The sequence below is a fragment of the Malaclemys terrapin genome, chromosome 13, assembly GCF_027887155.1.
Source record: "Malaclemys terrapin pileata isolate rMalTer1 chromosome 13, rMalTer1.hap1, whole genome shotgun sequence".
NCBI lineage: Eukaryota > Metazoa > Chordata > Testudines > Emydidae > Malaclemys > Malaclemys terrapin.
Window position 1 is genome coordinate 45768658 of NC_071517.1, and position 13445 is coordinate 45782102.

The following is a 13445-nucleotide window of genomic DNA, read 5'->3' on the forward strand; positions in this document are numbered from 1 at the left end:
TAGCCCAGTACAGACAGTTTGATAAGAAGTGTGAGAATACTTACAAGGGGAGATAGAGTCAATGTTTGTAATGGCTCAGCCATCCCCAGTCCTGATTCAATCCTGAGTTGATTGTATCTAGTTTCCATATCACTTCAAAAGTTTTTTTTCACTTACTTAATTGGCCTCTCAGAGTTGGTAAGACAACTCCCACCTGTTTATGCTCTCTGTATGTGTGTATATATATCCCCTCAATATATGTTCCACTCTATATGCATCCGAAGAAGTGGGCTGTAGTCCACGAAAGCTTATGCTCTAATAAATGTGTTAGTCTCTAAGGTGCCACAAGTACACCTGTTCTTTTTGCAGATACAGACTAACACGGCTGCTATTCTGAAACCTGTCAAGAAGCATATAAATTATAATTCTTCTTACAGGGTTTCTTCTCTGAACACTGCTGTTTCTAGCTCCTGGTGCCCCTGTACAATACAATAGCTGATTTTGGGTGTGGTGACTGTTAAGTTTTTTGTTGTTGTTATTATTAATGCTTACAATACAGTAACTGAGTGTCGTGCTCGGAGCTGGTAGCACTGTCCCCATCAGCAGCCTGGGAAAGCTCCATGGGGCAGGAGTAACTTCCTGGCCGTGATCTGTGAGTCGGTGAGCCCCTCTCCATTTCCCCCCATTTCCCTGTTACTGAGGTCTCCTGCTGTACCAGGAACAGGTATAGGAGAGGCTCAGGGTCAGCCAGGGTCTGCCTGGGGAAATTCCCGTAACAATCCTTTCCCCTCAAAAAACCCTGGTCCATAATTCTCCCAGCCACCCCCAGCAACCCTCCCGGTTCACTCCCAGGCTCCTGACCAGCAATTACTTCCCCCTCCCTCAGCTCCTCCGGTACCCCGACACCCCCAAGTCTTTGCACTGCTTCGGGGGGGGGGGAACGGGGGGGGATGGGAAATCCAGTTCTGTAGCTTAAATGAATTATTACTCAAAGTTCTGGATTAATATTCCTAGTAAGGAATCTACTTATCAAAACATTGCCTGAATCTTTGTTGTTGTCTGTATTGTTACAACATACTTGCAGACAGGTATTTTGAAATACATTTTTAAAAAGTAATTGACACTGGTGTGATTATATTGTGTTATTTTGACAAATAAAATATGCAGAATTTTAAAATATTGTGTGCAGAATTTTTAGTGTTTTGGCACAGATTTCCCCAGCAGTGATTTCCTTGCTAGGTCTCTGTGCTGCCCGGGCCCGGCTGCCAGGGGATTTGCTGGCTACAGACCCAGCAAACAACCCGCCCTGATCAGCCACTAGAGGAGCTCGCAGCTGTTTTATCATGTGCCCGTGAGTCAGGCCCTTTCCGAGAAATCACCCAGGAGAGGAGAAACCTTCCCTGGCTGGGCTCCGGGGGGCGCTGCTGCCTCGCCGTAACCCAGCCTGGGTGTCATCCGGCCGGGCGGGGAGCCGGGCTCTGGGGCGCTGGGACAGAGACATCCCCTGCCTGTGTGAGCCACCCTGGGCCTCCTCCTCCCTGCCCTGCCCTGGGGCGCTCACCCGGGGGCAGCGCTGGGATGGGAGACCCAGAACCGGCACTAGCTGGGCATGGGGCATCGGGGGCAAAGACACAGGCTGAGCTGGGGGGGTCGGGTCATGCTGGTGCCCGGGGTAAAGTCCCCTATGGATGCAGCGTGACCCCCAGCGAGTGGGGGCTGATGTTCCCTTGGCCCAGAGACACACGGCCCCCCAGTGCTGAAAGGGGGAAGGGGGCTCCCAAGTCTGGACAACGCCAGGGGAAAGGCCCAGCGGGGTGAGCGAAAGAGCCCCCGGCCCGGCTGAGGAAGGGTCGGCTCGGCCGTGCTGGGGTCAGGCAGCCATGGCCAGACGCAGCAGCCAGAGGGGACGGCTCGGGGCTGTGAGCATTGGGGTGAGACCCTGAAACTGCAGCTTCCTCCCCCCGGCTGCACCACCAGACAGGTCAGTGCGTGGGGCTCCCTGGGTGAGACCCGACATCCCCAGCCCCCTGCGCGGATATTACAGATCCCACAAGGCACTTTCCATAGGAGCAGGGCTTTGCCCCACTGTCCTTGGCCAATGTTTCCACTCAGTATCTGGCTGATGCGCTCTTCCCCAGAGGTGGCTGCATTTCCATGGGGCTGCGTGTGCTGTGTGAGGCCCCTTAGGACGCAAGGAGTGCTAGCAATGGCAGGAGGGCTGCGACCCTGAGCTATGTCTGCTGCTCTAAGGGAGTCAGATTTTCCATTGTGGTTACACCGAAAGGCCAGAGCCCAGCCCAGGCCCTGTCGTGCTGGGTGCGGGACAAACACATCGGACTGACAGCCCCTGCCCTGACGAGCTGATTTAACGAGGCGGGGCTGAGGGGCTGCCAGTGTTGTCAACTCACAATTTTATCACGAGTCTCATGATTTTGGGGGTTTGGTGTAAAGTCCCAGCTCCTGGAGCCCGATGATTAGGTGAGAATTTCAGTTTTTTTATTTTTTAAAGCAAGTTTCATCCTGGTGATTGCAAAGAAACACTTACAAACAAACCCTAACGACTCAGAAACCAAATTATCCCCCTTTGGCTTAAAAAGCATGAGTTTTTTTTTTTTAAATCTCATGATTTTTAGGGGGCTTCAGTCATGACATTTTAGGGGTTGCTTATAGTGCATATACATGGAAGAGGTGACTTTTGAGGAAGGAGCTGATGGAGAAGGTTGGCAGAATTGCTTGGGAAATGTGGCTAAAACATACTATTTCCCCCCCCACACACACATTGTGTAATTAGCCTGTGGAACTCACTGCCACAGGATGTCGCTGAGCCAGGTTCACAGAGGGACTGGCCGTTTCTGTGGCTCACAGACTATCCAGGGCCGGACCAGTTCATGCTGACAATGGGCAGGGATCTCAAACCTCGCGCTGCAGGGCCTGAGCCGATCTCTGACGATCCCAGATCAGGAGGAGCCCGGACGTGGGACAGATTGTCCCACAGCTGCTCCTGCAGGCCCAGGCCCCTGGTTCTGCCCCGGCCGGCGCCGGTCACTGGCGCGGACGGGAGCCCAGCCCGGAGGCCCCTGGCTCTGCCCCGGCCGGTGCTGGTCACTGGGCAGACGGGAGCCCAGCCTGGAGGCCCCTGGCTCTGCCCCGGCCGGCGCCGGTCACTGGTGCGGACGGGAGCCTGGGCTAAGTGGACCTGGGGTGTGATCCAATGTAGCAATCCCTGTGTTCCTCGATAATAATCCCCTTTGTTCCTGTCCCCTGCCCCGTGTGTGTCCCTGGGGGCTGCCCTGACCCCCCCCCACACTCCTCACCCGCTCCAGTAAACAGATTCGGTTCCATTTTCCTCCCGGTTAGAGAACGAGGGGGATCCCGGGGGCTTTGGGATGCACAGTGACCCCGAGCTGGTGTAGGACCGGCACAAACACAGCGCCGGGCGCTCCCCGAGCCTGGCTATAGCGGCAGAGAAACGAGCCCGTCCTCCCAGTGCCAGACTGGGACTAGAGACTGTTCTACAAACACTGTGCCCCTCTGCACCCCAAATCCGTCCCTCCCACGCCCCCTTCGGTCAGCGCTCCCCGCTGCCGGCCAGTTCACGCTGGGCCGCCTCTCAGCCTGGGCCTGAAGCGTCTTTAGGGGCCTCACTAGAAAAGGGGGCAACCCCCCCGGAACCCTCACTGCATGGAGATCTGGGGTAAGAGATCTGCTCCCAGCCCCCTGCCCCAGCTATGGGGCGTACAAAGGTGACCCAGGGCTGGGGAACAGAGCTGGGCCCCGTCTATCGCAGCCGGGGGTTGGCAAGTGTCGGGAGGGGGGTGATAAGAGGCTGGTTTGTAAAAGCCCCCTGGGAGGGGCAGGGAGGGCGGGAGCTGGGATGCGGGGGGAGCTGGGGTACAAATCTCTAACGCGGGTGTAAATCAGGATAACTCGTCATGGTTCTGCACTGATCTACCCCCTCCGGCCCCGTGTACCCGCCCAGTGAGTCTCACATGTCGCCTGCGCTCGGAGAGGTTTATTGGGTACAAAAGAGGGGCCGGCCCGGAACTCATTCGTCGTAGAACTTGGGGATCTCGTCCCCCAGGAACACCTGCTCCACGGCGCCCGACTTGGTGATGGTGACGAGATAAATCACCCCCCCGCTGGAGCCGTCCCGGCTCATCGCCAGGGCAATGGCTGGGGAGAGAGACGAGGGGTTAGTGAATCGGTGCCACCAGAGGGGAAAGGCCCCGTGACCCGTTCCCCACCCCCCTGAGCCAGCCGGTCCCCCCGCCCTGGGGCTGGATCAGAGCCAGCGACCCCTAGAGGGGAAAGGCCCCATGACCCGTTCCCCACCCCCCTGAGCCAGCCGGTCCCCCAGCCCTGGGGCTGGATCAGAGCCAGCGCCCCCTAGAGGGGAAAGGCCCCGTGTCCCGTTCCCTGCCCCCCTGAGCCAGCCAGTCCCCTACCCTGGGGCCGGATTGGGGTCACCGCGCCCTGGACCTGCCGAACCCCGCCCAGGAGCAGTTACCGTTCTTGGTGAACTGGCGACACTCCTCTGGAGTCATCCCGGGCTTATAGGCTGCATCCACGTAGCCGTAAATGTAGCTGCTGCCGGAGCCGCCGATGGCGAAGGGGTGGCGGGTGAGCATCCCCCCCAGCGTCCCGTACACCTGTGGAGCGAACACATGCCAGGTGAGAGCGGCCCGGCGCAGGCTGGGGCAGGGCGGTTGTGGCACCATGGACAGGGGGTGACTAACGCTGACATTCAAAGCACTGACTGCGGTAAAGACCGGCCGTTCCCTCGGCCCCCTGCCGGGTCTCAGGGTGGGCATCTCTCCTCGCCGCCCTGCATGGCACAGACACACAGCCAGGCCTTGGGGCCTACCCAGCCCACGGCCACGTGAGTATCGACAGGGCAGGAGGTTCTGGGTTCACACCCCCCCGGGGGTGCTGGCCTGGCTCCCGGCGGCTGGTGACCTGCCCAGCGATGGCCAAGGGAGCGAACGAGGACACGTTAACGGGGTGTTTTTACCAAGCCTGGCCGGGCCGAGGAGCCGTGGGGCCCTGCGGGGAAGCGACCGGGACGTACCCCGGGGCAGGTCTCCTTGCCCGGCTGGCGGGTGAGATGTGGAGCTCAGCCCCGCTGGGGGCAGTTAATGTTTGCCCCCTTTCTATCTCCCCGAGGGGGCCAGGGCCCCTTTGCACCCCAGGCATGGCTTGTTCTGGAGCAGTAACCAGTTTGGATGGGACACTGCAGGGAGACGGGGATGGGCCGAGGGGAGGAGAACGGAGGGGAGGGGGTCGCAGCACAGACTCTGTAGCCAGGCCCTGGGGGGGGCCAGGCTGGTGGATACCGTAGGGGGCAGACGGACACCCCCCCGCTGCCAGCCCCCCCCCGCCTCACCTGCCCCCCTTTCTTCCGGTCCCATCCCGCCACCATGAGATGCGCCGACAGCTCCTCCTTGTACTTGTAGCTGACGCCTTTCACCAGGCTGGCGGCCGCCAGGACCAGCGGGGCCTCGTCCATGTCCAGGCTGGGGAGAGGAATGGCGGGAGGGGGGGATCAGTGATAACAGGAGGAGCCGCCGCGCACAAGGGGCCATGTGAGCTCCAGCCCCCCCCCAGCACCCCCAGGGGACCCCGCCCGGCCTCCCCACCCTACCTGTGCAGCTCCAGCTGGTAATGCACCATGTCCGCGATGGCCTGGGCGTCGGCGGCGGAGCCGGAGAGAGCGCAGTAAATCCGCTCGTGCAGCGGGGCCAGCTTATCGAAGACCCGGTTCACCACGGCCTCCCTGGGAGGGGAGAATCCGGATCCCAGCGTGAAATCCAGAGCCCCGAGCGCAGAACCGGAATCAGACCCGGGTGCCCAGACTCAGAATCCAGGACCTGCCCCGCACCCGGCCCCGTGTGGTAGGGTGGGACACGCGCCCACCCCCTGCTCTAGTGTAAGGTGGGGAAAGGGTTAACGACCTGCAGACCCCAATCCCAGCAATCCTGCTCCCCCACCCAGCAGAGAGAGGCTGCACCTGGGCTCTGAGCAGGGACAGGTGTGGCTGTGGGGGGCTTCGCAGGAGAACCGGGGCAGGAACCCAGGGTGTGTGTGGACGCTCTGGGAGGCTGCTCCTGGTGGCTGCAGGGAGCCTGGGAGTGGGGTCTGTGCAGGGAGACGGTTCCCCGGGACAGGGGCTCTAGTCCGGCTGGAGAGCTTGGCTGGGCCCCGGGGAAGCCGAGGGGCTGAGGACAGGATCCAGGTGGAGGGGATGGGGCTGGGACATGCGCCTAAGGCAGGGTCTCCATCACAAACTCCAGGTGGGAACTGGGACCCCAGAGAGCAGCGACCAGGCAGCCAAGGGATGGGGAGAAGCTCCGACAGCCCCTCACAACGGGGCACGGCCCATCCAGTGTCCCTACGCGGGGGAGCGAGAGAGATTCTCTCAATTCACCGGGGACCGGAACAGACGTCTCACCGAAAAGCGATGAGGACAATCCGTGCGTGATCCGGGGCGAGCCGGACCCACTGCAGAGCCCAGCCCCAGCGCAGGCTGAACCCCAAACACCAGGTGTGACCCCGGCTTGGAGGGGGTGACAGACACCTGAGGAACAGCCCTGCACCCCCTCCCCTGCATGAGGGATACAGAGCGGGGTGAGCTGTGATAATTCACCCCCACGCCCATCCTGTCACCTGGCTGAGACCCGGCACTTACCCCGCAGACACCCGGGAGTCGGAGCCCACCACGACCCCGCCGTCAAACTCCACCGCCATGATGGTCGTCTGGGGAAAGGGAGGAGACAGGTTCAGTGCAGGGACCCACGGAGCCCGGGGGAGACTGGGGGTCACCCCACGCCCTGCAGGGAGCCGGCACAGGGCTCCCCCCAAACCTTCTCGCAAGGGGAAATGAGCAGAGCAGATTGGCCGTGTTTGCATCCTGCAGGCTCTGCGCTGACCCCTCCAGGTCAATGGGGCGACAGGCAGGAACCTCTGCCCGTGAACCCCACAGCACAACCCCCAGTGGGGCTGCAGGCAGAGAGCGTAACTGGCCCGCACACTGCGACTCTACTGGGGGAGAAGGGGAGCCAGGACTCCTGGGTTCTCTCCCCGGCTCTGGGAGGGGAGTGGGGTCTAGTGGTTAGAGCAGGGGGGCTGGGAGCCAGGACTCCTGGGTTCTATCCCCAGCTCTGGGAGGGGAGTGGAGGGGGGTCTAGTGGTTAGAGCGGGGGGGGGGGGTTTGGGAGCCAGGACTCCTGGGTTCTCTCCCAGCTCTGGGAGGGGAGTGGGGGCTGGTGGGTTAGAGCAGGGGGACTGGGAGCCAGGTCTCCTGGGTTCTATCCCAGCTCTGTGCAGGAGTGAAACCGGTGCCCTAGAAGCGAAAGCCCCTTATCGTGTTCTCTGACCCAGCCGGTCCCGACCGGCCCGTGGCTCAGTGGGATCAGAGTGGGGTGGCTCTGGGATCTGATCACACCTGGCAAAGGGCCTGTTGCGACGTGTGACAAAGGCCTGGCCTGGCAGCTGGGTACAGAGTCCTGGGGCTGGCAGCGCCGGGGGGAGGGGAGGGTTGGCTCCTGCACCTGCTGCCCGGAATGGGCAGGTGCTGAGGGCGGCGGCTGCGTTACCGATACGGTATGTTTACACCAGAGAGCGCCCAGCTAGGGTGCCAGGTTCGGGGTGATGGGGGGGCACACGGCGCCTCCCAGCCAGACCCCCCCATTCCCAGGCCACCTGCTCCACTGGGGAGCAATACGAAAATAGTCATGTGGGGGAGGTGGAGAGACTATGACTGTGTGGGCCAGTGGTCAGGGCCCCCCCCACCTGGGAGGGGGTGACCCGGGTCCTGTCCCCCATTTGCTATTTATTGAGGGAGCAACAGCTGCAAAGGAGAGAGGGAGGGAGCCCTCCACCCCAGAACAGCCTGTAGCCCAGGGGGTCTCAAACTGGGGGTCGGGACCCCTCAGGGGATCACAAGGTTATTACATGGGCGGTCGTGAGCTGTCAGCCTCCAGCCCAAACCCTGCTTCGCTTCCAGCATTTATAATAGTGTTAAATATTAAAAAGGGGGGGGGTCGCATTTAGAGGTTTGCTGTATGAAAGGGGTCACCCGTACAGAGCTGGGTTAGGGTCACTGGGTTAGACCACGGGGGAGACCCCTGTTCAAACCCCTTCTCCCCCCCGGCAGAGGGGGAACGGACCCTGTTTCCCCCACATCTCTGGAGTGTGCAGGAACTGCTGGGCTAGAAGCTATGGGGGGGGGTACCCCATGGCCCGGCTCTGGCTGGATTTGGAAAGGGACCCGACCCAATAAGTAGCCTCGGCGCAGGCCCCCTGGCCCAGCCCCACACGTCACGTAGGAGCTGAACGCTGCCCTGCCCGGGTTCGCGGGTAGGCAGGAGCCAGGTGTCTGGGGAGGTGAGGGGGGTGCACGGCGCAGGCCCAGAGGCAGGAATTCCCGCGCCTAGGGGATGTTACTCTGAGGAATGCAGGTGCCCAGTGAGTTTAGTGCCGACAGGGCGAGGCGGGAGATCAGTGGATCGCAGAGGAGCTGGGCCGGAGGTGCCCAAGTCGGGGGTTTAGGCAGCCAAGTACTTTCCTGGATCCCCCTGGGAGTCTCTCCTCCCTGGCAGGTTTTCTAGACCTTTAATCCTTCTCTTGGCTCTTCTCTGACCCCTCCCCAATTTATCCCCAGCCTGTGGGCCCCAGACCCGGACCCAGGATCCCAGCCTGGTCGCACCAGGGCCAAATCCCGCGGGAAAATCCCCTCCCTGCACCAGCTCGAGATTCCCCTCGATCCGTCCCCCTGGCCCCTCTGTCCACAGCGCGGCACTGGGAGCTGCTGGTCAGCTCGGTATCCACCACCACGGCCCCACGGCTCAAACTCCTTCATGTGTTAATCCTCAACTGACCCATCTCCCTGTGCGAGGGTATTTACACGGGGAACTGAAACACAGCCAGGGAGAGAACCCAGGAGTCCTGGCTCCCAGCCCCCCCTGCTCTAACCCACCAGCCCCCACTCCCCTCCCAGAGCCGGGAGAGAACCCAGGAGTCCTGGCTCCCAGCCCTCCTGCTCTAACCCACCAGCCCCCCCAGAGCTGGCACCACCAGACTGCGTGCAGCTCTTGGCTTTCATTGAAAGTTCATTGAAAGTTTCTCGCCCTCGTGGCTTGAGCACATGTGGTGAGTGTGAGTGGGAGCCGAGGGCCTGGAGGACACACGGACTCTCTGTCGATTGGTGTTTAACAAATCTCAGGATCTGTGAACGTTTCGGGCTGGCAGTTCTGTACATCGGAGTGGGGGCATTTGGGGGTTTCAAGGAGGCACGTATGGGGGTTCAGCAGGGGCATATGGGGGTTTAGCAGGGAGACATGGGGGGTTGCAGGGGCACATGGGAGCCAGGACTCCTGGGTTCTATTCCTGATCTCTGGGGAGGGAGGAGGGTCTGCATCAGGGGCATGTGGGGTGCAAGGAGGGGAAGTGGGACACTGGAGGAAGGGTCTTGTAGGGGGAGCAGCAGGAAGGGAGCGATGGGGGGCAGCAGCAGGAGATGGGGCCAGCAGAGACGGGACGGGGGGGTGGAGGGGGGCACGTGGGGGAAATGGGGCCGGCAGAGACGGGACGGGGGGATGGAGGGGGCAGCAGGTGGCACATGGGGGGCACATGGGGGCAGCGGGGAGAGATGGGGCCGGCAGACACGGGAGGGGTGCGGGAGGGGGCCCATGGGGGCAGCAGGCGGGTCCCAGCCGACCCCCCCCCCCCGCGCCCCTTTCAGCGTGTAAACGGGCAGAGTTCGCGGCACACCGAAAGCGAAAGCGGCTCGGAGCCTGGCCGGGGGGCTGGGAGGAGGCTGAAGCCGCCCGGATCCCGCAGCCCCCGGGGGCCCCGAACCGGGCAATGCCCCCGCGGGGTCCCGATCCGAGCCGGGCAGCCCCTAGGGCAATTCATGGGGCGCCCCCACTTTACCCCCCGGGATTCCCCCTGCCCCCCCGCGGATCCCTCCCCCGGCCCCACTTACCCCCGTGAGCACCTCCCCGTCCGCCCAGCCGGGCCCCCCGCAGCCCGCCATGGTGCAGCGACCCCGGGAGCGAAGCACCAGCGCCCGGGACAGCTCCGGGACCAGCCGCGCGCCCCGCCCTCCTTGCAGCGCCGCCCAGCGCCGCCAGGGGGCGTCCGGCACCCAGCGCCGCTGGGAACCTGTCCCGCCCCGCTCTGCCTGGCAACAGGTGATGCCCCGGCCTGGGGGGGAGGGGCTGGGAGTTCCCCTCCCCCCTCCCGGCGTCCCAAGCCGCTTCCCCCATCGATCACCTGCTGGGAGAGGGGCGGGGCTGGGCCCTGACACCGGGTGAGGGGCGGGTGGGGCCCCTCTGCCCCGGGCCATATAGGAACCGCCTGGGTGGCTGCATTACGGGGGGCTGGGCCAGGGGCCTGGCAGCTGTGGGGACCCCTATAACCCTGCGCACCCCCTGCATCTCACCGGCTGCAGCAGCGGGGTCCTGCCCCCCAGGGGTGGGAGGCCCAGGCAGGGGGGTGCAGAGCGAGCCCACCCCACCTCACCCCATAGCAGTGACTCCTGCGGCACCTGTGCCATCCATGGGGCTGGCTGGGCTGGGCTCTGGGCCCCGGGACCTGGCCCTTGGCCCCCGGGGTCTCAGCGCCGCTCAGGGTCCGTCCACACGGGAATAAAAGCCCCTGGCGCAGGCAGCCGGGTCAGCTGAGTCGGGCTCGTGGGGCTCGGGCTGCCAGCTACACGCTGCAGTGTGGACGATCCGGCTCGCCTGGAGGCCAGGGCCTGACATCTCAGGGAGGGCCCGAGAGCCGGGCTCCAGCCCCGGCCCCAACATCCACACACGATTTCTTGTCCCGCCAGCCTGAGTCAGCCGGCCCGGCCCTGAGACGTGGGGCCATGGGCCTTTAGTGCAGTGTGGACGCCCCCTCGGTCACTGAGACCTGGCCAGGCCCCCCTCCCTCCCCTGCTGGCAGACAGGCCCAGGCAGGTGTTACACCGACCAGTGTCCGACCAGCTTCCTGAAATCTCACTGACGGGGGTCGTGTAGGGCCCTAGTGTCTCTGCCCCCGTCAGAGCAGCCGGGCCAAACCCGAGCGGCGCTGTGCCCCCCGTGCCCCAGGTTGCAATGCCCGGAGCGGGGAGCTGAGCCCAGCCTCTCCCACGGGGCAGGAGCCGCTTTAGCTGGGACGGGGGGATGGGGGTCGAAGTGGGACAGTCCAGCGAATCCCAGGACCCCTGGGGGCTCTGCACTAGCCGGGGGCTGGGAGACCTGGGTCCAGCGCCTGGTGCTGCAGGTCGCTGTGTGTGTGCCGCAGGGCCCCCAGCTGTAACCTGGGCCCGTAACCCGGGGGGGGGGGCAGCAGGGGTGTGACCATAATTACAGAACTGCCCGTGAGGTGCCCAGAGGCTACGGTGATGGGCGTGGTGTGAGTCCCATAGCTACACAGCCCTGCCTAGATCCCATGGCCTGGGGTCACTCTGACCCAATGCTGCCCTGGGCTGGCTGGGAGCAGAATCCCCCCGGACACACGTGATCTTCAATACCCCCCCCCCAAACTGCAGAGGCTCCGCACTTGAATTGCAACCGGGGGGGGGGAGAAAGGGGAGCCGGGGGGGATTTATTATTTCATGCAACAGTAATTCACACCCCACCTCTGCCCCAGGGTTACCCGTGACCCCGGCGTGGGAATTCCCCGCTCCCCCACCCAGTCAGCTGGGGAGACGCCCCCCGCCCAGGGGGTCTCTGCGGGGGGGGGGGGAGGCGCAGAGCCCCCAGCCCGGCTGTAATTGTGCCGAGCCAAGGGGCGACACTTGCTTTGGGGCAAGAGGGGGCAGCTCCCCCCCCCATTCATAGGTCAACAGGCTCCATTATACCCCTCCCCCGCTCAGCCGGGTCCAAGCTCATCCCATGTAACGCGCTATGGCCCCCCCGGGCGGGCTCTGAGCTAATCCGGTTTCACTTTCGCTTTCGGGAAGCCGCCTCCTTTCCCAGAAGCGGATCGGGGCAGCCGGGGACTTCCCAGGGCGGGCGGCGAACCCGGTGCCGGACCCGCCTCTCTCCGCCTCCTCGCCCGGGCCGGGGAGTTGCGGGCGGCGGGTTTCCACGGGGCGGCTGCGGAGCGGGGCCAGGAATTGCCCCCAGCGCCTGGGATCCGCTAGCCCCGGAGAATCCGCATCCAGACCCCGCCGGGGAACGGGGGGAGACCCCAAGCGGAGTGGAATCGGATCGGCAGGACAGGTTCTGCGGTCACTCCGGCGCGGGCTCTGAGCGCGCTGACCGAGCGGCCGCCAGGGGGCGCCCCGGGCGGGGACCGGCCGCAGCTGGGACTAAGAGATTTAGACACTCGCTGCTGAGAGCGGCAGGGACTGGCCGCAACCGGGTCCAAGAGATTTAGACACTCGATGATGAGAGCGGCGGGGACCGGCCGCAGCCGGGACTAGGAGATTTAGACACTCGCTGCTGAGCGTGGCAGGGACCGGCCCGGGGATGAAGCTGGCCATGGCCTGGGTCTCCCTGCCCCTGGTGGTGCTGCTGGATTTCCTCACCCTGCGCCTGGCCCTGCTGCTCTGCCCCCTGCTGCAGGCCTGGGACCCCCTGGCGCTGGCCTGGGGGGTGGCGCTGGCGCGGTGGGCCCTGCTGAGCCTGAGCGCCCAGGCTGCCCGCGGCAGGGGACAGGGGCTGCCCGGGGGGCTGCAGGACGCGCTGCTGCCCCTGGCCGCCCTGCTCAGCCTGCTGCTGCCCGGCTACGTGACCCTGCAGGCGCTGGCCCAGCCCCGGGCGCCCCCCTCGGAGCTGCTGCACGGCTGGGGGCGAGGGGACGTCTTCGGCCTGACCTACGGCGTGGCGGGGCTGGTGGCCATGCTCTGGCACCAGCTGTTCCCCGCCGGCAAGGGGGAGCCGGGGCCCTCGGCCTCGCTGGGCCGTCTGCTGGCCTGCATGAGGCCCGACCTGCTGCGCTTCGTGGCCATCGCGGGGTTCCTGGTGCTGTCCTCGCTCGGTGAGTCGGGGGGACGGTGGCTGTGGGTGCGAGGGGGAAAGGCCCCGTGTCCTGTTCCCTGCCTCCCCGAGCCAGCCAGTCCCTGCCCAGGGGGCAAATCGGACAGAAACCATCTGTCTATTTATACACCTCTGTCTTGTTTCTGGGCAGAGACTGTCTCTTCCTGTCTCGGCAGCGCCCGGCGCGACGGGGCCCTGATCCTGACTGAGTCCTGTGTGCATTACTGGGCTCTCAGAGAGGGTGTGTGTGTGTGTGGGGGGGGGGGGGGTCACAGGGTCCTGGGCCCCGTGTGAGTAGTGTCTGCACACTCACAGAACGAAGGCTGCACAAATATAGGAAATAACCCTGAATGGGTGAGAGGTGGCCTCGCCGGACTCTAACCACTAGACCCCACTCCCCTCCCAGAGCTGGGGAGAGAACCCAGGAGTCCTGACTCCCAACCCCCCCTGCTCTAACCCACCAGACCCCACTCCCCTCCCAGAGCTGGGGAGAGA

General features: G+C 63.9%; 2 protein-coding genes across 2 annotated transcripts in view; one reads left to right on the forward strand and one right to left on the reverse strand.

Moving 5' to 3' along the window:
• Window positions 1-3921: 3921 nt before the first annotated feature.
• Window positions 3922-10071, reverse strand: PSMB9 (proteasome 20S subunit beta 9). Its single transcript, XM_054047100.1, has 6 exons — window positions 9962-10071; window positions 6665-6732; window positions 5621-5752; window positions 5363-5492; window positions 4487-4628; window positions 3922-4152 (listed from the first exon to the last, which is right to left on the reverse strand). The coding sequence occupies exons 1-6, from the start codon at window positions 10010-10012 to the stop codon at window positions 4025-4027; spliced, it is 651 nt and encodes a 216-aa protein (XP_053903075.1). The 5' UTR covers window positions 10013-10071; the 3' UTR covers window positions 3922-4024.
• A 1884-nt stretch (window positions 10072-11955) lies between these two features.
• Window positions 11956-13445, forward strand: part of LOC128847420 (uncharacterized) — a 46541-nt gene continuing 45051 nt past the window's right edge. Inside the window, exon 1 of the mRNA XM_054046805.1 lies at window positions 11956-12951. Coding sequence (XP_053902780.1) covers window positions 12441-12951 — 511 coding nt within the window. The 5' untranslated portion in view covers window positions 11956-12440. The remainder of the gene's footprint in view (window positions 12952-13445) is intronic.

Excerpts from the sequence above, each read along its gene's own strand:
- PSMB9 (XM_054047100.1), bottom strand. The coding sequence starts at position 10,012 with ATGGCGGGCTGCGGGGGGCCCGGCTGGGCGGACGGGGAGGTGCTCACG. Across the intron at positions 5,493-5,620 it reads TACCAGCTGGAGCTGCACAG|CCTGGACATGGACGAGGCCC; the intron begins GTAGGGTGGGGA and ends TCCTCTCCCCAG. Across the intron at positions 4,153-4,486 it reads TCGCCAGTTCACCAAGAACG|CCATTGCCCTGGCGATGAGC; the intron begins GTAACTGCTCCT and ends CTCTCTCCCCAG.